General features: G+C 44.8%; 1 protein-coding gene across 2 annotated transcripts in view; it reads right to left on the bottom strand.

Moving 5' to 3' along the window:
- TET1 (tet methylcytosine dioxygenase 1) overlaps positions 1–21836 on the bottom strand; it is a 75690-nt gene extending 53854 nt beyond the window's left edge. The window contains exons 1-3 of one of the 2 annotated variants that reach the window (XM_054831520.1): positions 21621–21836; positions 10715–12895; positions 3408–3458 (exon numbers count right to left, since the gene is read on the bottom strand). In XM_054831520.1, coding sequence (XP_054687495.1) covers positions 3408–3458; positions 10715–12772 — 2109 coding nt within the window. In that variant the 5' untranslated portion in view covers positions 12773–12895; positions 21621–21836. Of the gene's footprint in view, positions 1–3407; positions 3459–10714; positions 12896–15238; positions 15372–21620 lie in introns of those variants that run through there. The other variant, XM_054831521.1, reaches the window with a different exon arrangement.
- Between the last annotated feature and the right edge of the window lie 4866 nt (positions 21837–26702).

Raw genomic sequence — 26702 nt, 5'->3', positions numbered from 1 at the left:
TTTAGCAGGCATCGTTCGCACTTTTCTGGTGCGCACAATTACCATTATAATGTTTATGCATAAATAAGCAAACAGAATCAGTCAGAGAACAAAGAATGTGCGTGCAGTTATAATACTCACTTAGCACTGCATATATTATTCTGGATCTCTCCCACAGTCTCTTCCCCCTTTTTTGTCTTTCTTTTTTTTTCTTTTTGTTTGTTTTTTTAAGTCTCCATCACTTCAGCAAACCTTTGCGGCCATCCAAACGGTAGCCTTGGCTCCACAGAACCTAGTAGAAAGACCACGGGCTGTACTTCTTTATCAGCTGTATCTTGATCTGTGGGAGGTTTCCTTACTGGTGCCAGTGCTGTCTATACTTGATAACTGTAGATTTCCCTGACAATATGATGCCACGTTCAACTGTCCCATTCTTCTGAGCTCTGTGCTAATAAACTTGCATGTGACTGCAAACAATTCCCCATTCTTAAGGAAGGGTGCATTGCACTGCCCAAATTGAGTGAGAACACTGCTAAGTGGCTAAAAGGAAAATGATAGTAAGTGCAGCAAGGGTGTATAACATGCCTTTTGAAATGCAGGCGAATTAATTTTTAAGTATGAATCCCATCTATGTAGCCTTTCCATTATCAGGAATAAAATTAAAGAAATATCTGCTTAACTAGGGAAAACACACAACATAAACCATAAAAAAAGCCATGAGTATGTTCCTTCCTTAGTATCCAATTACTATGAACTCACAAAGACTCTTCAATGAGCATTTGCTTGCTAGAAGTGATGAATATTTCAGATGTTCTTTGAAAATAAACATGGAGAACCCAATACAGTATTTATAGCACAGAAGAATTTCCTAAGTGACTCCTCCTACAACAACCAGAAAGGAGCACCAACACACAAGTGTGGAAAATGACAAACAGTAAATGAAAGGTACAGTATAATAGTATGTATCCCTTTTAGTCTTAATGTTTATATCTGTCCAACCTGTTTTCAACAGGAAAGCATTGCTTATTTTCACCCTGTCCAGAAGAATTCGTAAATACATTGGTCCCAAGAAGCACAATTAGAAAGAGTTCTAGCCATCCAAGTAGATAAATGCGTGTCTATAAAAACTTAGGATAAGAAAAATACTAACTCCATGTATTATTGGAAGAAAGTACTGCAAATAGTCCTTTAAGAAAGTTTACAATACTATTTGAAGCAAAATACAAAGCAAAAAAAAAAAGGAAATATTCTGTTAAAATTTTGAAAGCACCACTGATCATATGCTCTCAATCACTACTGATCATTAAATCAAATGCTGAAGTTATAATTCAATAGATACGACAATACCACTTTGCATGGCAGTCCCACCAAATTAGAGTCATATACCAGAAAGTCGTATTTCTAAAAACACCCTTGTAAAGAAGCCTGCAAATTATGTAGTTTTTTCTATATTTACTGCAGCTGACAGAGAGCTACAACGTAACTTAAGATGACCAACCTCCTTCCTCCCCTCCAAAAACAAAGGCAAACCCCACCAATCCCAACCTAGATATTTCATGAGATACCTTCAGGGATTACCATGCCTTACTTGGCGCACGGAAGTGAACAAACTCTTATGAAATACACTTCAACACCACAAAACAAAGACAAATACTAGAAAACACAAAGAACAATACCTAAAACCAAAGAGGAAACACTGCGGAATCAATTCAGCAAAGGAAAAGTCAAACCAGAAAGAAACACAAGTCCAGTGACTAACATATGATACTATGCACACAAAACCAGAGAAGCCTTTCCATTTGAGAGTCAAGGTAAAAAACCAAAACTCTTCAGAAGGCTTTTTGGAAAGGAGAGGAATGACAGCATCATATTACATAGCAACCTGCCTTGCCATCAAATCAGAAATAGTGGTAAAATGAACTCAAAGAGAAAAATCTGAAGATCCACTATGAACCCCTACTATAGGCAGATGTTTATCACACACAAAAAAGATTTTTCACACTTTGACAAAACAGGTGTCATACCAACTACGCGTTACAAAACTGACTCATCTACAAACAGTCCTTATTTTGCACACTACTATCAACTTAACCACACAAAATGTAGAATGAACAAATGCTGAAGTTTTAACTACGCCTATGCGGTACAAGAGCAGCAATAATTAAAATGAGTAATTAAAAGCATACCCATGACTTAATGAAAAATGCTAATTTAATAGATTAATTTATTTAATGAAAGAAAAAAGCATTTGCTTGTGTTGTACAATCACAATTACTGTTACCGTACAAGGATGTAGTTTACACAACTACTCCCACATGAAGGCAGACACCCTTGAGGTTGGACATACTTGCAAGTCAAATGAGGTTATTTGCTCCTTGCTTAATCTTAACTTTTAACTTTGCTTTGTCTTACAAAATTGTAACTCCTTACAGCAAGTTTCTGTAATATGTAACAGCGAAGACAAAACTGATAAGAAATTGGGATGTTTTCAAATAAAATTACACTACAGACATTCAGCATTTATCAAATTTACTGTATCAAATAACTTCTGAAATTTTAATGTACTGAAACAATACTGTCTCATATTACATTTAGCTGGTATAAGAGTAAAGTTTAAATTAAGTTTAATAACATTTTTTTTTCTCATTTTCCTTTGCCTCATCTTGTATGTACCATCCATCTTGCACAATCCATCCTCCAACATGTTTGTTTGAAACAGACTTAATGACTTCTATTCAAAATAGTTTAAAAACTGAAAGATGCAATATCAATGTGCTACCTGTTACTTTAAAAACCATTACTCACCAGCGTAGTAAGTCTGTATTTTGTTATAAAAACATTTCCATTTGAAACACCAATCTTTTGTTATCGTGAAAGATAGCCATCTTAATTTTGAATAAATGTGTTACCACGTGAAACTGAAGGCTGTTATAAGTTTACAGAATTTTCAGTTTCACTTGAGGCGTTCTAAAGTTTAAAGCAAAAAGGAAATCAAAACTACAGTAAGGCAAGCATAAAATTTCCACTTTTGTAAATTTGGTTTGCACTGTAACATTGACTTCTAGCATTAAATTTCAGATGCCATAAAATCTGTATACTAAAAACCCCACCAACACTCAATTGATACCTTTGGAAGTATGAAACTAGGAATAGAGAAAATTAAAAGTGAATCTTCAATGCAATGGAAAGCAAACTTTTTGGTCTGCAGACTTGTGCAGAAAGATTCAAATATGTATATAACATGCTGGAGAGAAAGACGGAAGAAAAAAAAAAAAAGAACATGTTCTGTGCTTTTAAAATTAGCTAATCTCCTGAATAGCTGGAAAGCGCCGCTTCCCAGATATTAACCCTTTGGATTCCTGATCTACATGACAAGAAAACGCTGCTTAAAATGGGAGGGAATAAATATTAAAGCAATTATCGGTTACCTTTAAAACTCTTTGCTTCCTCCTCTGAGGCCTTTTGTTTTCAGTTAGAACCTAAAAAAACATCAAATTGCAGAATAAGTTGTGGTCACAAAGGCAGACACCTCCGATTTTATTATCAAACTGCAATATTTCTCAAATACCCGGAATGCTTTACATGCGGCACTTTGGAGGGGCTGACGGAGGCTCTACGCGGCCCCTCCACCGCCACCCCGACACACGGCGACGCCGGAGACGGCCGAGGGGAGAGGCCCCGCCGCCCCCCTGGAGCCGGCCTCGCTGGTGCCCCGCATTCCTCACAGCGGCGCCCACGAGGCGGCCATCTTGCTTCCTGCCGCAGCGGCGCCCTCCTCCAGGCGGCGTCGCGGGCGCGAGCCTCGTGCCGGCTCCGCGCCGCCCCCGCCCGCCGCCCGCGCGCGCCCGCGCGGCGGGCACGCCGCCGGCGCGAGGAGCCGCGGGCCGGCCCCAGCCAATGGGGAGGTCGCGTCCCGCAGCGCCCCCCCGCGGCCTCCTCCCGCGCTCGCGCCGGCCCTGCCCAAACAAAGGGTCTCCTGTGCGGGCGCCGCAGCGGCCGCCCGCAAGAGGCGGCACGGATCGCGCCGCGCCTGCGGATGGGGAGCCGCCGCCGCGCGCACAGGCGCGTGCACGGCCCGGGGAGGGGGGACACGCACACACTGGGGGGGGGGGGGGAAGGGAGGAGGGAAGGTGGGGCACCCACCCGGGCAGCAGTCCCGGGGTCTTTCGGCTCTGCAAGGGCTGCTGCACGCGGGGTCAAGCGAGGACACGGCCCCCGTGCGCGTGCACGCGTGCCTCCGTGCACACGCAGAGATGCACGCGTGCGCGCGCCCGTACACACGCATGTGCGCACGCAGGCGGGCACCGAGCAGCGAAGCGTTGGACAGGGCCAGACGCCCTCCGTGCAACAAGGTGTCTCCCCCCCCTCCCCGGGCGCCGTGGGGGGCAGAGGTGGGGATGCACGGTGGGGCACACGTGGGGCTCCGCTGCTAACGCTCCCCTGCGCGCCCGGGCTCGTCCTGCAAAGGGGAGAAATCGCCGCTCAACTGGAGGAAGCCGCACCTTTCTCGCCGAGGCACAGCCAAGGGCCTGCCTTCACCGGCTGCCCCGAGCCGAGGGAACCACTGCACCGCACCAGCCGCCTGCGACCAGGAGCCCGACTCCCACCGGACCCCGAAAACCAGCAGGCTCACACAGACCCTGCCGCCCGCCATAGCCTGCTGCGTGCAACCCACACGGCCCTGCCGCAAGATAAGGCTCCGTCTTCATCCATTCCTACAGCACCTAACAAAGCATCTGCTGCAAACAGATTACGATGTGAGCAGGCCACCATATAAACGTGAAATGCAATTATTTTCCCACGTCTCCACCGGCTTAAAACGTCCATCCAGATGGAAGAAGGATGGAGGGGGTCACAGCTCTACCACAAGTTTTCTCGCCAAGCCCTAATGCATCACACAGACGCTCGCTAGCCACGGACAACGTATCCAACGCACCACCAGTCACCGAAGCATTTACCGAAACAATTTGCAGTTGACATCTAAACAAGAAAGTTCACCATGGATTTATGCACTACACACAAAAAAACCATAAGAACATCTTCTCAGCAGCTACAGACTACAATTTAAAACTGTTTTCTGTATATACTGCTAAAGTTACAAGCCTAATTCTTGTCTGGTCATTGGTACAAATCGGTTAAGTAGTGCAAACGCTCCGATGCGAGGACACAACTCATTCTGCAGCGTATCACGCAAACAAGAGAAAGCCATTGCTCCTTTCTGATGTTACCATGTATTTAAGCTCCTCACCAGAGTACCGTATTAAATAGGATTTAAGATCAGGTAAAATAAAATATACTGATTTGTAATTTTTTCCTAACACACCACAAATCTGCAAGGGTCTTTAAGCCTAATAAAAACGAGAGGTACGTACACTCGGTGATTTGATTCTTCTTTGCAGTTTTGGCTACTTAGGATGCTTTACGGTCCAGAAATAAAAATATTTTTAAAAACATATTTATTTTGTTTGCTTAGAAACCTAAGACTCAGTATTCTGATTTAGTCCTCAATTTGTTGCACGCACTGGACAGCACTTAGGCAGTAGTTTCAGGTTTCTTTGTTAGTTAGGCAGTTTCCCCTCCTGTTAGGATGTGTCCTCATACACAAGGAAGGAAAGAAACTTCAAATAAAAATTTCTCTGTTAGAGCTGTAAGAACTGGCACAGAAAACAAGGAGCAGTGAAGAAGCAACTTCTTAAATGCATCCTCTGAAAATGACTAGACCCCAAACTAACCCATTTCCCTGTAATTTAAGCTGCATTCTAGTCCACGGTGAGGATCACAGAGAACAGCAAAGAAAAGTGTGAGCTGTAATTATTTTACACACCCACGAAGTATGCGTGTGTAAAAGAGTAAACTGCACTACTCCAGCTCCCTGCCCTGCACCCACGGAGTAGGCTGTACATGGCTTTGCTCATCTTTGCCACACATGTTACCGAACTCCTCTAGCCCATGTGCTATCCCCTTACAAAACTCTCAAGTATCATATTCAAGAGGAGTGTTTTTATGTGCACTCATTTTAAAATTTAACTTGTTTAAATATTTCTGGAGTCTATTGTAAAATAAATACCATGAAGTCTAAATTTCTTGATTATAACTAGGTCTGGCTAGAAAACAAGAATTCCATTTTGCTTTTATTTTTTTGAGATTTCGACATTTGGTTGTGTTCCAAAAGCAGAGCAAACCTTTCAAAAATTCAAGAGGAGACAGATGGGATGTGGGAGACCAAAGTTCAAGTCCCTGGTCTGCATCAGGCAAAATGCCCTAACCACCGAGCTGCTCTAATAATTCTCTCCTCCCTTTTAAGTTTTAAGCAGAAATCTCATTTGGAACCTTGAGAAACTTTCCCCCCAAAACAGTTGCATCGGGACAGATAGTAGCTGTGAAATCTTTCTGTTAAATCAGCATTTTCCATTCAAGGAATGGCTTACTGGAAAGTTCCCAACCAACTCTAATTGCAGCATCCTTTTTAAATATGTCTGGGTTTTCGGTAGCATGTTAAAAACCCACAAGCAAGCAGGCCCTTATTGTTATTTAATATTTCATGCTACTCGGATTACAGCTATTAAATAAGACGTCTCGAGACACCTTGGTCAACCCAGCAAACTCACACTCAGTGACTTGATATTTTTTTTCTGTTTGTTGACTCCAGGTCCCACTAAACCTTTAGCGATTCCTTACTAACACAAACCAAAGCTCTCCCCGCCAGATGCTTTCAGCCCAAGAGGGCTCCCTGCCCAGGTAGGACCCCATAACGCAGGCACCTCGGCAAGCCTTGCAGAAAGCAGCCTTTGGAGACAAAAGCTCCCCGCAGCCGCTGGTTTCGCAGCGTTTCTACAGCAGCCCCGTACGTTTACGGCCTTTTGGGTAAGAGAAGCTCCAGTGGCACGCTATGAAACCCTGCAAGTTCACCTCAGAAACTGCAGACGCTCAGTTTGGCATCCTCTTGAGCCAGGGCTGGGGCAATGGCTATGCCCAGGAGAGTGCTGACCATGACCAGCTGGGAGCCAGATGAGATCCGAGTCCACCCGCCCAGCCAGAGCCCAGCACACCACCAAGTACATCTGCTGTGCACCACAAGTTAGCTCAATCGATGGCTGCAAGTGCCCAAAAGGCAGCATTTTCATGCCAAGCGTGTGCTGCTACATCTGCAACACCTGCCTGTGCAAAACAGGAATCCTTTTTCCAGGGAGAAAATACAATAAATGATGGACCACCTTCCCTATCTACGTGCCGGTTTTGAAGCCTACAAAATCCTTGTCCCACACTGCAACGCATCCAGACAGCGACATGTGTGACAATGCAAGGGTGGCAAAGCAGAGCGCTTCTTGAAAAGGAACGCGGTTTTTTGGTAGAAAATAGCTGTGAAATAGCCTTCAGTAAACTGCTATACTACTTCAAAAAACAGCAGTCTTGGAAAGACAAGACAAAAACATGGAAGCATCACGCTCATGTACATAAACTTGTCAAATCTTCTTTTCATTGTGAAGCGTTCCCACGTTATTCATTCTGAAAGGGACAGTAAACCAATATAAAGCCTTTTCGCTCTTCTTTTCAAAGCTTGCTTTTTATTTACCAGGCTGCTCTTTAAAAAAAAATTCAGTAGGCAAAAAAATTTTTCCCCTACATATTTTTGAATTTTTTTCTTTACCAGCTCCTAACCATGCATTCATGGTGTGAATCCCTCAGGAAGAGGGGCATTACATAAAACAGTATTGCTACGCAACAGAAGCTGTGAACTAGAGCCCACGATGCTTTATCCAGACTTTCATGATGTCGCGTCCCTGCAAAACCCATTACACTCAGCAAGGTAAAGTATCACTGAAGGTTTACGTGGGTGTTATTTTTAAGTGATGCTTTTCAAGTCCAATATAGTTTTCAAATCTTTATCTGGATTATGTGTGAATTAATGAAAGTAACAGTAACGTAACTAATACCAGCTCCAACATGCAACCGATACTCTCCGAGGGTTGAATGCTTGTGCACACATGGGCGTGTGTGTTGGAACATACACTTCAGTCTATATTCATGGCTTCTACCAGCCAGGCCTTATTCCCTATAACTGTAAATCCACATAAATTCTTAAGGAAAACCAGCACTTCATTTAAACAGTACAAATGGACTGGCAACCCCTGCGCCAACTATCCTACAGCCATTTAATGTAGAAAGCTCTCATTGACTTCATTGTGACTTTTGCATTGTTTAGTTCGAATGAGAAGAGATAATTCCCTTTAAGGCAAAAAACAATGTTTAAACTATGCTCATGCAGAGCATGTCTATCCCCTACACCCTCCTCCCAGTGAATCACCTCCAAAAAATGCTTACATTCCACCAAGAGAGATGCATGACTCTTCCGAACAAGGAATGCACTGAAGCCAACCTCATTTCTCTTCATTATTATGTTCACTTTCTATACCATGGACAGAGACCTACAGTTTTGGGTTTTCCCCAGCTTCCCTCTATTTGAAACACATTACTGTTATAGAAGTCCCAGCTGTTGCTGTCCCAGTCCTACCAGTTTGGGAAAACACAATGGGATTCGCTTCCGGAGCGCTACAATCTTATCTAAAGGATAGCTGCTGAACAGAGCGATATAGTGTCTCCCATCCCCCAACACCTCCCCCTGTATCTCAACATCTTTAAAGAGCTCTCGTAACATATCTACATTGTAGAAATACTTTCCTCTCTCATTTTCTCAGAGTACAGTTTCTAGAGATTACAAATGAGGCAAGGCTTGCTTCTAGGAATATCTGAAAAGGCGCCAGGTTTCATTCAAATACAACTTTATAAGAAAATACCTGACATGTTCTTAAATGTCAGGAATACTTTATTTCCTCCATGCAGTACTCAAACTTCATAGAAAATTTAACGAGAAGTGGAGGAGGCCTTTGGTGCAGCTCTAAATGCATTGTACAAAACGTGATCGGTCTAATAAAATAAAAGCACACCAAAAAAAGCTGCCGAAGAAAAGGATAAAAACAAGGAATCTCTCGGAGAGCAAAAGGAGCGCCCAAAGAGGACAAAGGTGAAGGGGCAAAGCTAATCTGCCAGGAGAAGGTCAGCCTGAGCAACAAGAAAAGAAGTATGTTTAGCCTGGAAAACAAAGGTTGACAGAAAAGCTGGAGTGCTTCCTTTCACCGACCTTGCCAAAACCCTTTTGAAAACATGGCTTTTAGATCACTTCCTACCTCAACTCCACCATTTTTCTCCCATGAGCTTCTTCAATCCTACTCACTAAATACACAAAGAGACATAACGTCACTACTCTTTTGTTGTAAAAAGTCAGGATCGGTCTCTATCACCTTTATCATTTTAATGTCTATCTTTAATCACATTATAGCTGCCCCTCCCCTCACTTTTTTTTTTTTGAAGAACATTTAGGAGCAGTTAAGACACAAAGATATTTTTGAATGAACTCTGAGCCAACCTGTTTAAGCCTATTTCCCTAACTTAAAATATACTTCCCCCACAAAGGGGAACATATCATATCTCCTCACTGCTACAGTGACTTTTCTTTCTTCTTGCCTACCTTAAAACCAGAACAGACTTCTCTGCAAACCCTGGTAAGCACAGGACAGAGAGTGGTGAAAGCAGGAGGTCTCCCGAAATCCTCCACAGGTGACAGGAATTTCTACCTGCTGCAAGAACACTCTGTTTGAACAAAACTGCTACCGAGGAAGGTTTTGCAGGTGCATTCTGCCCAGTGTGAACTGCTCCATTCGGAGTACAAGCTGGTGCAGAGACTTGAACCTCAGTTTCCCACATCCCAAGGCAAATGTCCCAGTGACTTTACCAAGAACAACAACGTCTCCCCCTCCGTGCTCAGGTACCATTGGATCATACAAAGCAGAACACTTCCAGCAGGATGTGGAGATGCAGAAGCTAACTCTGCAGCTCAGAGGTCAGGGAATTCAGTTGGGATGTGGGAAATCTATGTTCAACTCCCTACTTACCTGATTTAAAGCCTGATCTTGAACTGATATCTCTCAGAAGGTCAGTGCTGTTATCACAGGGGCATACAGATTGTCTTTTCCCCTCCTCTTTGTTCCAAAAGTAATGACCTGGGTTATAAAAGGCTGATGGATCAGAAAAATGAGTAAGAAACACAGAAAAAGAAAGTATGTATGGGGGATGTGGTAAAAGACAAAGGCAGACAGGTAGGAGAAATGAAATGAGAGAAATAGAAGAACAGACAATTAGAAAGGCAGAGAGATGTGAAAGGGGAAATGCAGCTACAATTTGAACCTGAGGTTTTTAACTTTATTTCCACCAAATCTGTCATCACAAGCAAATTATTTTATCTGAATTAAGGGCAAACAGCCTGCCTGCCTTTGCTTTATAACCTTAAGTATTTTGAAATACAGACCCTCTCCCTAATAATTTAGTCTCCTAAGACTACTCTCATTCCCCTTCCCACCCCACATTTTGCACTTAAATCTTTCTCATCTCTTCATGCCCTCAATGAATTCATTGTTTTGGCCAATATCTGGAACACAGAGTTAAAGCCATACTTACCTCTGCTCTTATGCATTTACACAGCAGGAACAAGAATAACTCCAGCTCACTTTAATCTACATCTCTCTAGATGACAAGAGAAAGTTACTGTACAACCTGTTAGCTCCAACAGTAACCCTAAGCTCTCTAAAGCTGTACAGTGACCAGCATTTCCCTTTGCAGAATTTCAAGATGTACCTCAAGCGTCAAAAGAGTGACTTAATTTGCAGCTTCTTTGGCTTACCTCAAAAGGTAGTGTGATTGGCGGTGGTGGCTTTTTCAGTTCTTCACATTTTCTCTTTTTACATATCCGGTGACTAGTTTTGCGTTTCCTGCAACAGCTGCATTCTTCACAATTTGTTTTCCGCAGGCAGGGCTCACAGACTCCACAACGCCTTCGTTTCTTTTTCTCTAGCATAGGGAGCAGAGATGAATATGGAACAGGGTAATCACCAGCTGGATTTTTAAGAGAGGATGGCCCTGAGGCCTCAACTGCTTCAGTGCTGTCTCTCACGTTGTCCTGAACCAAATTCAAGCTTACTCCGACTCTTCCCAGCTGTGATGAATAATCATTATGCTGCAGTCTTGAGTCAGCTGGCAAATCTGCATTTATGGCTTTTTCTGAGGCAAGAGAAGAGATTTCCGTGCTTGAAGGCAACTCCAAAACAAAACCTTCAGAGAATTGTCCAGAGCTTTCACCAGAGATTTTATCGACTGTGCTTTTTTCTAAATCTGGAGATAAAGTGGAGACATAACCTGAATTCAAAATTAATGTCTCTGCATCAATACATTTAACAAGCTGTTCAATGTCCTCCACTTCAATATTGTTTAAAGAGGTATTGGAAACCGGTTCACATACTGTAAATATGTTTTTTGAGTCAGATTCTGAATTCTCTCTTGTACAGTTCAAATCCAAGTTTGAGTCCAGTTCTTTGTGAACAGGTACAAAATCCACAACCACTTTCATGTCGGATTCCGCAAGTGAGCTTGCACCTTCAAAATGTAAAAGTGAATTTGATTCCGTGGCAGCTACAGAGCTGGAATTTGAAGCAACGTCTTTATTCTCAGACTCTAAATCCCAGCCTGCCTTCAAGCAGGAGACTGCAAGTGAGCTTGCACCTTCAAAATGTAAAAGTGAATTTGATTCCGTGGCAGCTACAGAGCTGGAATTTGAAGCAACGTCTTTATTCTCAGACTCTAAATCCCAGCCTGCCTTCAAGCAGGAGTCTGCAAGTGAGCTTGCATCTTCTAATAAATGTTCTGGTGAGTTAAACTCAGAGGTAACTATAGGTACAGAATTCGAGTCTTGTTCTTCACTAGGTAGCACCAGGTCCGACTCTGCTTCGATGTGAGATTTGGCAAGTGGGACCGACTCTTCCAACAGTACTGCTGAGCTGAGGTCTGAGGTATCGACAGAACTGGAATCAGGTTCTTTACTGTTAGGCACCAGATCGAAGGGAGTCTCTGCACACACCTTCGAGTTCGATTCAGAGGTGATTATGGAGTCAGAAGGAGAAGATGGAAGCACAAGCGCAGCATCTTCAACAAATGCTTCAGCCAAACTACCCGTATCAAGATCGCTGGGTGTCTGCTCGCTGGGCGGGTCTTCATGCTTGTATTTCACCTTTGATGCTTCTGTATCGTCATCTGTTACCTGACTGCTTGGAATGGAGTCATTTGTTTCAGGTATTTCTACCTCTTTCTCCTGACTGGTGCATGTGGTAGGAGGCTCTTCGCCTACACTACATGGAGTATCTTCTACAGGCAGAGGAGCTAACTCATTTTGTGCTAAATCTTCTTTCAAAATTCTTTTGCCTGCTTCAACGTTTTTTTCTTCTGCTACTGCCAGGGCTTCTTGTTCATGTTTTTCCTTTGTTTCTAGCCTTTTTTGTGCTGCAGCTTTCCTGGGTTTTGCAATTGTTGGAGTTTGGGACAATCTACGGGAAAATGATCTGTTACGGAGAGACATTGTAAAGCCATTGAAGTTGAAAGAATCCTGGTTATGAAAGAGGATATTGTCAGCTTTCTCCAAACTCACCCAAGATGCTCCAGACAAGGTTCTGGTTACACTGCTCCTGAGAAGTCTACCTGAAGAGCTCATGATTGGTTTCTTTTCTTGCTGTTTTTTCTTAACATCTTTTTCTTGTGTTGGCTTTTTGCCTTTTCCAGAACTAACAGCTTTTGTGGAAGTCTTTGTGGTTTTCTTTCTCACTTGGCTAGATTTCTTTTTGCCCTGGTTAGTTTTCCTTTTGCCTAACTCTTCCTTTTTGACCAATCTGGAAGGCCTCGCGTGGTGAGCCATGTCTGCAGAGTAGTAGAAATGTTAAGACGAGAGATGGAAAAAAATCATGAGCTCTTGAGAGAACTTTTCAATAGAAAACTGCATACTCCCATTGTTGCTCTCTGTGGTGATACAGCATTAACTCTGAAACAGAAAGATATAAAATAGCATTAATATAAGTCTAATTCATGGAGGGTGCACATATATTAAACTGATCATTTTTTAATATTTAAAAATACACAGGCAGAATTAGAAACACTGGTATTGGACGTTATGTTCAATTAACACAAAAGCTTTGAAAATATTAGTATATTGTAAAATGGAAAGCTTGCCTAAGTGCCTATAACACAAATGAAGAAGCAAACGGAACTCAGACGACCATGCAACATCACATATTTACTGTTTTATGTCCGTTCTAAGAAGTTTGAATTTTCTCAACCTTATTAACAGCTCATTAACTGGCCCTTCCCTTGAGTAAAAACAGGTAAAGTTTACCTCCATAGCTTTATGTTCAACAGCATATCTATCACTCTGTGTGTGTGCACTCATACACCATCACCAGGGCACCTCTCATTCTTTTACCATCCATCAGCTCCCCACCATGGTACAATTCCAGATAAAATGGGAGAAGTAACTAGCTCCCCAAAGATTTCTAACTTGTGGTATTACTCACAGGGGAACGGGGCCAGGGAAGAATTGCCTTTCCCAGTGTTATCTTCCAGGATAACATACCAGCACACTGTATTACATTCCAAGCCTTGACTCTGTCCTACCTAGCTATATCAAATGGATTATGCAGGCAGTTGTGTCTGCTTCATCGTTATGACTACTAACACATTTGCCTTCAACAAAATACCACACATTTGTCCTAAGCTTTTGTCCCCAAACACAACTGCAATGCAGAAGTCCCCCAACTCCCCAAATACAATTCAGTCATCTCAAAAGATACAACAGATTCTTCATGCTTCAAATCAATTTCCTTCAAGGTGGGTTGGGTTATTTTAAATGTAAAGCAATTCCCATCAGTACATAGTTTTTAAGTACATGGTGACTTAAGTGCCTGTGGAAGGCTTTTAAAGCTTTATTTAGCTGTTTGAATAGATCAGATGAGTACACAAGGGCAGCCTAAAAATGGGAGCAGGCAGAGCCAGAGCAAGAGGCTCTGTAATCTCAGGCAGGAGGGTACCTTCCCTTCGTCATTGTTCCTTTGAATTCCTTACACCCAAATCAAGTCGCCTACAGGCCACCTGCACCTCACTGGTGGGAAAAGGGAAAGAAAAGGAAGAACAAGAAGCATGGAGATGATGTCTAAAATCCTGACCTCTAAAGGAAGTAAATAAAAAAAAAAGTCGGATTCTTGGCTTCTAAAGGAAGCAGAAAAGGGGGGACGGGTGCTACCAGGCTCCTGTGACACCACTCCTTCCTATGACCTCAACCCCACCTTGAAGCCAGCAAGGTGATCTTACAGAGGCTGCACTTACCCACAGCCTGGTCTGAGCTCTGCTGAAAGTGGAGCATGCTACGCTAGTGCAGCCTAGTCTACTTAACACCCCAAAAATGTTTAATGGTACTACACCAGCCAGGTTTGGCTGGTGCAGGGCAAACAAAAGGCACAGGGCACATGAAGAGCAGGCTCCACAAGTAGAACAGACCCTCTGGACCACAAAAAGACATCTACAGCACAAGTGGTGCAGAAAGCTTACAACCATCCACACCGAACAGCTGCACTGCGCCAAGATGAGCTCATTAGCCTGCTGAGGGGATGGTCTCGCACAGCCAACATGCACTGCCTCTGTGCGGGACCACCAGCTCCTGCCGCTCCCCGAGCCAGCATGCCGGCAGTGAGCTTGTTTCTGTCTGTCTCAGCCCTGAGCAGGCTGCCCAGTGGCCATAGTACCTACCAAGGCTAACAGTAACTCCTCAAACTCCTTCTAAATAGCTTAAAGTATTTTGAAGCCTAGGTCTTGTTTGTTCAGCAGTAGTAAGCTGATTGATCCTGTGTACTACAACATATAAACCAAGTACCTTACCTAAACACACTGCGATTATTCTGTATCATATCTTCATATTACATATCAGATTAACATTATTACTGAGACAGGAGTTTTTCCATAAACTCAAATACCATTTTAGAGCCAGCATTGCTGTACAAGACAAGGCTAAACACACTTGTAAGGTCTGATCATAAAATAACACCCAGCAAACTCACAATAAACAAGCTAACAGCATCCCTGCTCCATCAGAGCAAAATATCCAACCTGGAGAGACTAAATAGACACGTGTAGTTGTTTATAATTGCGGGTAAGGCTTCAAAGGCCACAGAAAAGACCTGAACAGCTCCCGCAGAAGCACTCTATAAAAGTTGGGTCAGACACTAAAATAGCAAAGTAAATACAAAGCTGAAATGAAGGTAATCTGAGCACTTTCCTCCCCCTACCCTTCTCTGGGGACGTGTGGGGGAAGGGGGATGTGGCCATTACTACTCACTCCGTGAACTCAACGTCAAAGAGGGCATCAGCATCACGTCAGCAGGTCCATGAAATACTTGTTGGCAGCCTGCAAAAAAGCTTCCCCAGTTTCTTGTGGTTTTGACAGAGACTGGGCTCCTCATTCCAAAGGATAGCCTGGAGGGCTGCAAAACCAGTTGGAAGCAAGCAGCAGGCAGCATATCTGTAGCCATTAGCGGCCGGCACTACATAACAGTGGCAGGAGAGGAAATGCGAGCTACTTTCAGAGACTATAGCCAGGAGAGCAAGGAAGAAAGGAAGCAAACAACAAGAAGGGCCAGGCAACATGGGAATGTGTGAATCAGGAGGGGAACCAAAGAGATAAAAGGGTTTTTTTTCTGTTTATCAGCCCTGAAACAGAAGCAGAATGACGAGGGAAAGGAGATCTGGAGTGGAAACAGAGACTGGATTTTTGAAGATACGGAATGCGTGTAATGCTTTGCTCACATTACTTCTCTACGTAAGCAGTTGCCACTGCTGCTGTGGAAGTTTGAGAAGCACGATCATCAAAATTATCAACTAGAAGCTTCATTTATAACAATTTTGTAATTTTTTTAAATCATCATTGTAATTACATGATAATATGTCTTTAACTGCATTTGGAAATTGCAAAGTGGTTGTTTCAGGACTGAAGAAGCAAGACCATCCTGTTGGGCTTTTTTTTTTCCTTTCAATACAGAAAAAGATACCTGTCTGGCAAGAATGTAGAGAAGTACAAAGCCAAAATGTTGCATCTTTTCAGGGCCAAAATTAGAGGCTATGAACATCCAGTGGTTGAAGACTTCCCTTCTTGGTAAACAACGAATGCTGATATTTGTAAGAAATTGACTGGCATTTAAATGCTGCCTTAAAGAAAATGGCAAAGGCTGCTAGCATCTGTCTTGCTCAGAGAAGACAATACACAGGCACAAGAACAGCAACGGTTTTATCCATTTTGTTTCAATTTTGTCACTAGAGTGAATTTAGGTTTTTCAGAAAAGATCTGGGTGACAGACCCCCTAAAAGAAAATTTTATTTATTTATTTTCAATTAATACTTGACTTCAGTTATATTTGTCTGGGACTCTGAGCACCTGACCCCCAATGTGACTGTACGCTCTTGTGAGAAATGCCTGTCAGCAAGAGATCTTTGCTTCCCTTAAATAAAGCCCACGGTCTTGATGAATACTAGTCCGCCACAATAACCTTAACCATTAGATAAAAACTAACACTTTTAAATAGTCTAATAAAACTACATTACATTGTTATTTCCTTTGTTTACTCTTCCACATTTAGGACCAAAATATTAGGTAGCCACAAGCTCAGTATTCAAGTTTTGTTTTCTGTAACACCAGGAAATATTTTACCTTCCCTTTTCCATTTAAAGCACTGGTAATGACTCTCTTGATGCCTGCAGCAGTTGCTAATTGCCTCGTGTCAGTTCTTAAGGACAACAAATGGCTGTATCCCATTGGTCACATTTCATAACAAGAAATTAATTCTATTTCCAAAATATTTATGTGGACTTAGCAGGATTATCAAACATAAACTTCATGGGGCAATATAATAACTTGGCAGCTTTCCATCATCCTGGAGATAAACAAACTTATTTCTATGCTCTCTTCCAAAAGCTAAATCAGGTGGGACCTACCATACCCTCCCTGAGAGCAAAAGACAGGCATCTCTATGAAGTAAAACAGGTAATAGGTACAGGAGGGTTTGCAGGGAACTGCCCTAGATAATAACAGTGCATCCCAAAGCTGGTTGTTACTTGAGCTCACTTATCTCTTCTAATTCATCTGCAAAGCTGAAAGCTGGTTTTAAGGCCAGTTGCTTAAGTTTTGTTCATTCACAGTAATAAATCTGGAGCAATCCAACTGACTGCTATAATCCTCAACAAATACTGCTAAAAAGCTAATCAAGGGCTAAATCTTTTAGTCCCATCTTGGTCAAAATTCCAAACAATTATCACGAGAATTTTGCCTACAAGGTAATTGGGGAATTTAACCCCATACTGCTGGAATGCCTCCAGAAAAAGAAAAAAACCCAAACCAACCCAACCTCCCCCTGCTTTTCTTATTTACTTTCCCTTTACACCAAAGGATTAAAAAAAAAAAAAGCAGCAAGTTTTCCTTTTAGAAAAAATAATGCAAGTTTTCCTTTTAGAGGCACTGTCCATCAAGATTCTGTTCCATAACTTGATTGTTGTTGGAAGATGGGGAGGAGGGGGAAGAGATTAAAAGATGTGTTCTCATAAAATGGTGGCAGCTTTTTTATGGCATCATGAAAGAGAGCAAGTGACCCCTGAACAAACACAGCTGCATGGGGAAAAAAATGACACAGCTAGGACTAGTTGAGCCTGGTTTCACTACAGTCAGACACACTAATTAAATACATCTTGTTTCAGTGTTTAGGTATCTGTTTAAAAGTCACTTGAGATTGGCCTGATGGGGAAACAAGACCTGGAAGCCTTCATAAAAGCCACTTAATACACAAGTCCCAAGCAATAAGGGCCACAATTTGACTTAGAAGTTGTCACACGAGCCCAGATCTACAACTTTGAATTGAAAAGCATTTCATCTTCTGGCAGCAAATGCTCTAGAGGAAGATACAAGAGACACCAGAGAATATAGACATTAGAAAATCTGACCCTCATGTTAGGTGCAAAAGCTTTTTTCACAGTCATTTCAGCATTATGTCATATCATCTGCATATTCTTCCCAATTGCACCAATGTCAACCCACTTTTCAATCTTACCTAATTACCTGGTCTACCCATTGCTCTGTACAACACTTTGTATCTGAAAAGAAGGGAAATGGGTTAGGAGGAGGGAATTAGCTTCAATTTTCCCTTTCTCTCCTTCTTTAGTCCTTGAATACCCACTTGGTTTTGGTTAAGAAATAAAAATGAAACTTCTCATCTGCCTTCTCAGTACGGTGAGTTATTTCATACGCAGTCTGTGAAGAGGCCTCTCCTCCTTCCCAGGGCAGGCAGTGGGATTTCCTTGAGCTCCCTCTGCAGAGGCACCCCAAGGTCCCCCCTCACTCACCACCCCACAGCCCCCCCCCAGCTCTCCTCCTGCAGTCCTGTTTCAAGTGATGTTTCTATAATCTCACACACCATTCAAGAGTACCGTTTTCCATTTTACTATGCGTAAGTTTTCTGCTTTACTTTCCAGGACTATGCCACTCACGGCATATTTTATCCATATATATTAAACCTTGACTTAACACTTTCCAGTAGCATAACTGCAAATCTGGGACAGGTGCTGCAGGATGCCAGCTCAGTTTCTCATAGAACGGTGTACACTCAAAGCATAATCCTTTTCCCACTGACATCAGTAACAGCAGGTGATGTCAAGCAGACCAAGCACCAAAGCCTTCATCCTAAATTTTTGTCCTCGCTGAACCCGGAAGGCCATCTCTGTGCTTGGAGGATAAGTCTGGATAAGGCTAGACTGCCACCACATCCTACTTCCCTCCGCTGCGTGGGGAGCTGAAGACAGCTGTGAAATACACACTCACAATGAATTCAGCAAGAGATGTCAATGTTTAGCATTTTGCAATGTCATGACTTCAGCATGCACCTTGGAGCCTGCACAGTGAGTGAAACAGATAAAAAAATACCACAAAAAAACCCCCCTCCTGGTTTAGGGAAAGTTCTATTAAAACAATAAAAAAAAGTGTGGCAAGGAACCACACGTGCTTAAACCACAAAACCAGATTAAGCCTCAGACAAACAACTGGCACCAAAAATCCATTGTGAAGACTCACGCCGCATGTGCAAGTATCCTCCCTCCTGCCCAGGCAGGAGCACGGGCTTGCTTTAACCTCTCTTCACTGCAGCCAAACACTGACCTTAACAGGGGGAATGCTAAAATGTAAAAAGTTACCAAGTCATTTCTAAGTGTTAATCAAATGAAAGCCCTTTCCACCAGCACACTCCAGATACTTTTGAATAAAAATAAAAAAGCAAGCAAACTAAACAAAACCCCTCAACTCATCATATGCCCTCCTAATTCTGCATTTATGCTGTTTTAAACACTGATTTTTTTTTTTTAATAATATTTGACTCCATTCTTTGAGGGGTTGCCTTTTCTTAGCAAAAAAAAAGGAAAGAAAAACACTAACTGAATCACCTTATCTCAAATTCAATTAAAAGAAGGGGGAGGTGGAGGGAAGAACCTTCAGGCAAAGATTAAGCCTGGAAAATTTCAGCCTGAAAGGTGTTTTGAAATGTAAGTAACTGAAAACAGAAAGCAGGATGGAAATGCTTAGGCCAGCTTTAACAACCACGGGTAGCACGCCAGCCGCAATAAAACGCTATCAGTCAGGATTTTGAATTATTACACAGTGAAGACTTGGGTCTTACAGAAATCATAAATATCAGAAAGTTCCTTAGTACATCTCACCTTGAATCCTCCCCCAAATACCTGCTTTGTGCAACCCAGCCCTCCCCTGTCTCCTCCAAGCACAAGCAACCCCTCCTGTCCAGAAAAGCTGAGCTTCATCCTGAGGGCAACCACCACCCGCCTTCTGCTGCCAGAGAAACTGCATCTGAAAAGTGTAAACCAGCCTTCTCTTCCCTTACAAACAGGGTCCACCAGGCTATCTGCCCAATTTTGCCCAGACCAAGAATAAATGCTACGTTTTCTGGATTCTACCTCTACTTCTAATTTGTGTTGACTGATGTTAATGAAAATAAGGTGATTACTGCACAGAATAGCCTTCTGCCTCTCCACAAGAGTACCTTAAAACCAGTACTGAGCACAGCTAGGAAGAGCTACTATTTGGAAGATTATTTTTTTTAATTTTTTCTCCATTGGCTTTGAATTTTAAAGAGATACCTTTGCCCTACAAGTCTGCTCAGTCACATTTAAATATTTAATGCTGCAAGTGCATCTTTACCCCATTTTGCCACACTGCATTAACACTTCCAGAAAGAGAGCTCTTTGGCCCGACCCACGCTGGTGTATCTGCCCTGGCCAGATTGTTTACCGGGCTGACTCTCACTGTCCCACACAAGGGTGTGCACTGACATCCTTGCATACTCCCCTCTCCTCCCTTAAAGGAACATCTCACCGCACTGGGCTGCTGCTACGTAGGCCAAGAAGCAAGTGATGCAGACTACATCGCTCTTTAAACATCTCAGGGGTGCAGGATAGGCTGGCTGGGTGTAGGACAGGCTAGGCACACAATTGGCACGACTCCTTCGACTACCGCTGTGCCTTTGCAAATCCAGCATGCTCCAACCGCTCGCTCCTTGGGCGTTAGCAGCCATACCTTTGTAAGGTTAACCGGTCCTGCCTCCCAGCAGGCCGACTGGTCCTTTTTTCCTTACCCATCCCATTCGGCGAAACACATCCTTCTCCCCGGCTCCATCACAAGCACAGCAGGGACCATCCCCGCCAGCACCAAACCTCCAGTAGCGATAAAGCCACCGCCTCTTCTCTCCCAGCTCCGAGAGCAGCCGGATAGGCACTCAGCGCCCAGGAGCACCTCGGGGGCTGCAGCCCCGCCGGGCTCTGGCTCCCTTAGTGCAGGCAGGCGGACCCCGGGGGGGGGGGAAGGGAAGGGGCAGGCAGGGCCCGCCTAGGGGGGAGGCAGCAGCTCCTCGTGGCCCGGCCCCGCCGCTGGCCGTGCTCCCCCAACCCCAGGAGCCCTCCCCGGGGCTGCAGACAATGGGCCCGGCCTCAGCGGGAGCGCTGGGGTCCCGCAGCGCCCATCTGGACGCGCCCGGCTGCTCCCGCGGCAGAGGCGGGGAGCCGCCCCCGGGGATGCTCCCCCCGGCCCCGCACACCAGCGGCACCTCCAGAGGGTGATGCTGCTGCACGGCCCTCGCTCCCCTGGGTGTTTGGTTTTGGGTTTTTTTTGTTGGTTTTTTTTTTGGGGGGTGGGGGGGGTGGCTGCGGGGTTTTTCCGGCTGGCCGGGGCCTCCGGCTGCCGGACAGGGTCCCTTTAATTGTTCCCTGCCCTCCGCGGAGGCTGCAGGCTGTTTCTCTCGCCTGGCGGGTTTTTCCAGGCAGGCTCTGGCTGCTGCAGCACAAACACACTCCAGCACAGCCAGGGAGACCGGACTTTTTAGCTCTTTCGGCCAACAAACTGCGTTTTGCATTTGAATAACCCCCAGCCTGCCCGCCTTCCTCCTCGCCTCGAAACGGCCCGACCCGCGGGGCTCCGAGCCCAGCCGCGGGGGTGCCCCTGCCTCCCCCTCCCCACTCCACCCTAGCTCAACTTTGCAACGAGCCAAGCAACTAAGCGAGAGGAGAAGGGGGGAAAAAGAGAAAGGTTAAAAAAAGGGGGGGGGGGGGGGCCCGAAAGCAGAGGTCCCCGTCGCTCCCCACCCCCGCCCGCAGCAGCCCCGGGACCCGTCCCACACACGTACCAGGGCTGCGGCACGGCCAGCCCGCAGCTCACAGGAAGGGGCGATGCTGGCATGGCTTGGCGGTCCGCGCTCGGAGGGGGACGAGGCGCGGTTCACGGCCCGGGCCCCCGCGGGCGGGCGGCTCCCATGGCGCGACGAGCCCAGGCGCGGGAGAGGGAGCCCCGGGCCGCGAAACGTGCTCTCGGCGGCGGCGGCGCGCGTCGCCCCTGGCCGGACCCTCCGGGAGGGAGCGGGGAGGGGGCGGCTCGGCGGGGCGCTCGCCGCACCGAGCCCTCCCGGCAGGCGGCAAAACGCGCCCTGGATCCCCGCGGCTGGAGCGGGATTCGCCGCCCCCCCACCACCCACCCACGCCCCCCGCGCTCCGGGGCGACCCGGCGGCGGCAGCAGCGCCGGGGCTGGCCCGGCACGGCCACGGGGAAAGGGAGGGTGAAGAGCCGCGAGGGTGGCGGCGGTCCCTCCCCGGCTCTCTCCCCTCCACACACACCCCGAGAGCCGCAGTCGGCGTGCCAGGCTGGTAACGCTGGGGATTATTTAAAAACAACAAAAAATTAAAATGACGCTAATAAGAGAAAAGGCAAATTATTCCGTTACTTGCGGAGGCTGCGGTTTGACACCACATGCCTCCCGACCAACAACGGAGGTGACACCCTCTGAAATCATCCTTTTTTTTTAGGCTGGAAGAGGGAAAGTCTGGTCAGCGGTGAGGGGCGAGGGGTTCGCCGGGGGGCCAAACCCCCTTCCCCTTACACGTGCCACCCAGGAGGACCCCCAAACACCCGCATCCACCCGGGCCCAGCCGTCCCACGAGTGGACGCACCCAGAAGCGTGGGGAGATGCTGTTTGAGAGGAAGAGCTGCTGAGCCGCCCTCTCCCTCCCGCAAGGAGGAAAAAAAATATAATGAGCCTTGCTCTCTCTCCCCATCCCCCACCTCATCCATTAAGCGCCACTGATGATATTTGCTGCTCCTTCCCAGAGGGAAGCCGTGAGCAAAACGTTATAAGAGGAAGAGCCACTCCAGCCTTCTTGCACGACTCATTATCACAACAGCCTTTTGTCAAGAGTGGAAAGCAGGCCACCAAGTCTAACGTCCCCTCAGACTGGGACACAGATGTTGGAAACGGGATCTATGAAACAATATACCCTAGGAGTACTTTTTTTAAAAAAGCTTCATTATTATTAAGTCCCTAGCTGTTGTAGTATAAAGCACTTCAAATGTGAACCAGCCCATTCAAATGCGAGCCTGCAGAGAGGCTTTTCTACCACACACACGAGAGCAGTGCTGTCCACATCCATTCCTATAAGGATGCTTTAAATGCCAGCTTTTTGCTAACTGTTTTAATTGACATGTGGGAAAGGAGCAGCAGTGGCACAGATCTGCACAGCTTATCATTTGTTACTGCTGCAGTTCAGTGCCAGAGGGGTAGGTAGCCCATCATCAATCTGTACCTCCATCCTCTTCTTTCCTCCTCTATTTCCTTGCAGTGAAAAAGGAATACAGTCTGGGAATCTTAGCCAAGCTCACAGACATTTCGGATGCAACCAAGGTGAGGCCAACAACACGTACACCTGAATTTTGAATATTTGCCTGATCAGCTCTCAGTGCCAGCTAATTTTATCAGTGTTCTCTTCTCTGGGTGTAACCATACCATCTCCTCCTCAATCTGACAGTTTCCTGAAAAGACTGCTTTTCTAGAGGGCTAGATATCAAGACTTCTGCCATTCCAAAGACCTGCCCTGCTAAAAGAAGAGGTAACAGGCTATTTTTATAAGATAAAATAATAGATTATTTGAGAAGAACTATTGCTCTCCAAGTGCTGCACACAGTAGAAGTAAGCAGAAGGAACTAGAGCTTGATAATAAAGCCCCATATAAGCCAAGTATGTTTCTTGGGAAAATGGTAATAAGCTGGAAGTTGTGGGCTTGAACAAAATGCAGAGTGAGAAATGAGGAACTTGCAGGAAAGCAACAGACAAGGAGGGCTAAGGCTTGGTTAGAATAAGCAGGTCAATGGGAGCACCCAAACACCAACATATACAATCACAGCTCCATTAAAAACATGCTGAAGGCTAGGAAACAAACAAGAATTAACAATTGGTCATTTTCACAGCCACAGACATATATGCTTATGGTCTTTTTCAACACTAATAAATATCCTAGGAAGCAATTAGCACCAAGTGACAATCTTTCCTGGCAAGACTAAGCTAGTCAGCCTACCAAGACAAGCCGAGTATAAATGTTTGGAGAAAGATCTCACAGCAATGACTGGCTGGGCAACAACATGGTGGATGAAATCCTTTCACTATAATACAAAGTGAGGCACAAGAGGGAAAACATGGTAATCACAGCCTCTGAATTAGCTGCTACCATTCAAAATAAAGATCCTGGTACTGTGATACATACTTCTGTGAAACTGTTCTTTGTGCTTAAGTGGAATGTTAGGAATCATTAAAAAAGAAGGCGAGAACAGAACAAGAAACATCACTACACCACCATTATTTAGTCCAAATCTATTGTCTGCTTACATCTTGAATATAGCATGTGGTTCTGGTCTGCTTGAAAAGTGTAAAGCAGAACTTAGAAAGACACAGAGAAATGTAGCAAGGGTGGCTGAAAGCACAAGGAGCAGCTAAATACACAAAGATTTTCATCCTTTAAAAACAACAATTTGGGTGAAATGCCAACCAGTATATTATAAAAACAAGAGGAGCATGGAAAATGTTATCAGGGTGTGAAGACTCACTGCTTCTCAGAAGTAGAGGATATCAAGTCAATTTATCAAACAGATGCTGCAAAACAGAAGACAGCTACTTCTTCATGCAACGTGTTGTCAAACCATGGGACTCAATGCTGCAACACATTGTAGATGCTAAAAACTTTACAAGTTAAATTTTTAGAGCAAAATTAACAGAAGAAAGTTTAATTAAGAATTAACATAAAAGTACTATTTTAGCTATACATTACTTGCAGCTGGAAGAGCGTGTTGAAGAAATAGCCCCATATGCTATTCAAGCCTTCTTCCCTGTGTGCGTGCTACCAACTACTGGCAGGGGGAAGTTTTAAGCTGGCAGACATTTGGTCCAACACAGTGCTACCACCCCCATATTTTTATCCAGAATAATATGCAAATTGGTACATACCTGCAGAATAAATAAAATTGGACAGCATAGTACCAAGGAATACAGTGCATGAACCTGTAGTAGTTCTGCATTGCAGGCAGCTCTAACAAAATTTGAGTCTGTGGCGAGTATCAGGGAGCTGTGAGGGGTAGTTGCTCTCTGAGAAACAGGGAGCCCCACACAACAGCCAGCAGGACAAGGACATTGCTAGCCAGCACCCAGCCCCACTGTACACACACAGGGCAAACAGGACAGGCCTAGGGGCAGTATCCACATTCAGCCAAGAATCCAGATAATAAATCAACTTCCAAGAGATGAGGCAGGTCTGGGGTTGAACTAAGTAGTCAATCTGTAGGTCAGAAGCAGGTCTAGTGATCCAGCAGGCAAGCAAAGTTAGACATAATCCAAGTTGATACTGAGCAAGATCCATGGTGACCAAACAAGGCCTAGGCGAGGCTCCAACTCAATAGAATCTATAGCTTAGCCCTGGCTGAGCTTAAATAGAGCTCCTGGGCAGAGGATGTGGGTGGAAGCCCCAGGTGCAACTGGTCAGGTCCATTAAGGCCTGCTAGTGCCCTCAGGGCCCTTACCCTGGAAACAGAACTATTCAGGTACCTTGTCCCTAAATCAGTCCTGCAGAGTCATCTGGATCAGACCCGTGCAGCTGGCACAGCATCAGTCCAGGCTAGGGAAGGTTAGACGTGTCACTGATGCTGAACCTAAGTTAAGCCCTCCACAAACCAAAAGCCCTAGGAATTATACTGCAAAGACACCCACGTTGCTTTGTAAGGGAAAGATTGGATCTAACCAGGCTTATCTTGGCTAGCCCTGCCTCCTTCGTAGTGGAAACATGGTGCTGAGACATTAGAGCTGGCTCCTTGTGTGATTATAAAGCGTGGATTAAAGCATCTACCTTGCAAAGCCTCCCTCACATTTATTAGCTCAGACTCCACTGTGAGAAAGTGACCAGTGTGCTCCCAGAGCGGACGTGACCTAGGAAGCCATATACTGCACTGATGTGGTGCTGTGCCTGCAAACCCAGCTGAACACAAGCCAACCACTGTTAATGCCTTTGTATTTGTAACACAGATGATCAGATAAATCACCCACAGCATTGTTAGTTGGCAGTATCTGAAAGAGAAAAGTCTTGAACAACATGAGTTTAATGCAGAAACTCTTGAATTCTAATTGTGGTTTTGACAATGACTTCCTCATTTAGTCTTTCTTGGCCCTGGTTCTATAGATAGTATCTACCTGCTGTTTGGCACTGAAAATAAGTTAACATTTGTCAGCATGCTGAACACAGAGAGTTTAAGCGTTAATAACATTTTACATGAAGTAAGGCCAGAAGGGACTATGATTTCATCTTCTGACGCCCATTATTACAGGCCCACTGCATTTATTCTAAATATTTCCAATCAGATGTTCCTGACTTGCATTGGACATAATTTTGCCCCCAGTTTGTATTTTTAATGGAAATCCTGGCTGTCACTTCACTGCATGATTGTGCATGAGCAATATAAAGCATGAGTGCGGAATGATAGTGCTGTGTCTGGCCGGTAAACACTACATCTGGGAAGACATGGCTAATTTTGCATGCACTGACCCAGCATTTTTGGATGCTTCAAGTCTACTGTACTTTTGCAGTAAGCCATGCGATACCAGAAGGCATGAAGTGCACACCTCTTCCCTGTACCTGAAAGAAAGGAAGAGGCCTGCATAGCTAGAGAAATTTTGCACCACTGTATTTGCAGACTCAATGACTTTGGAGAGTCAAATATTTCTGCTCCTCACTGACATGCTACAGGATAGGGACTGTCAGGGTCCTGAGGGTGCCAACAGGTGTTAATGGCACTGACCAGCCTCACCTGCGTCCTCCATCCACACACCCGGTCCATGGCCCCAGCAGCTCTATTTAAGCTCAGGCCTGACCAGGTAATCACTCTTTATCTGAGTTATGTCATA

This window comes from Grus americana, chromosome 7 (assembly GCF_028858705.1).
Source record: "Grus americana isolate bGruAme1 chromosome 7, bGruAme1.mat, whole genome shotgun sequence".
Lineage (NCBI taxonomy): Eukaryota > Metazoa > Chordata > Aves > Gruiformes > Gruidae > Grus > Grus americana.
The sequence above is the reverse complement of the archived record's forward strand: the minus strand, read 5'-3'. Positions and strand labels throughout refer to the sequence as shown.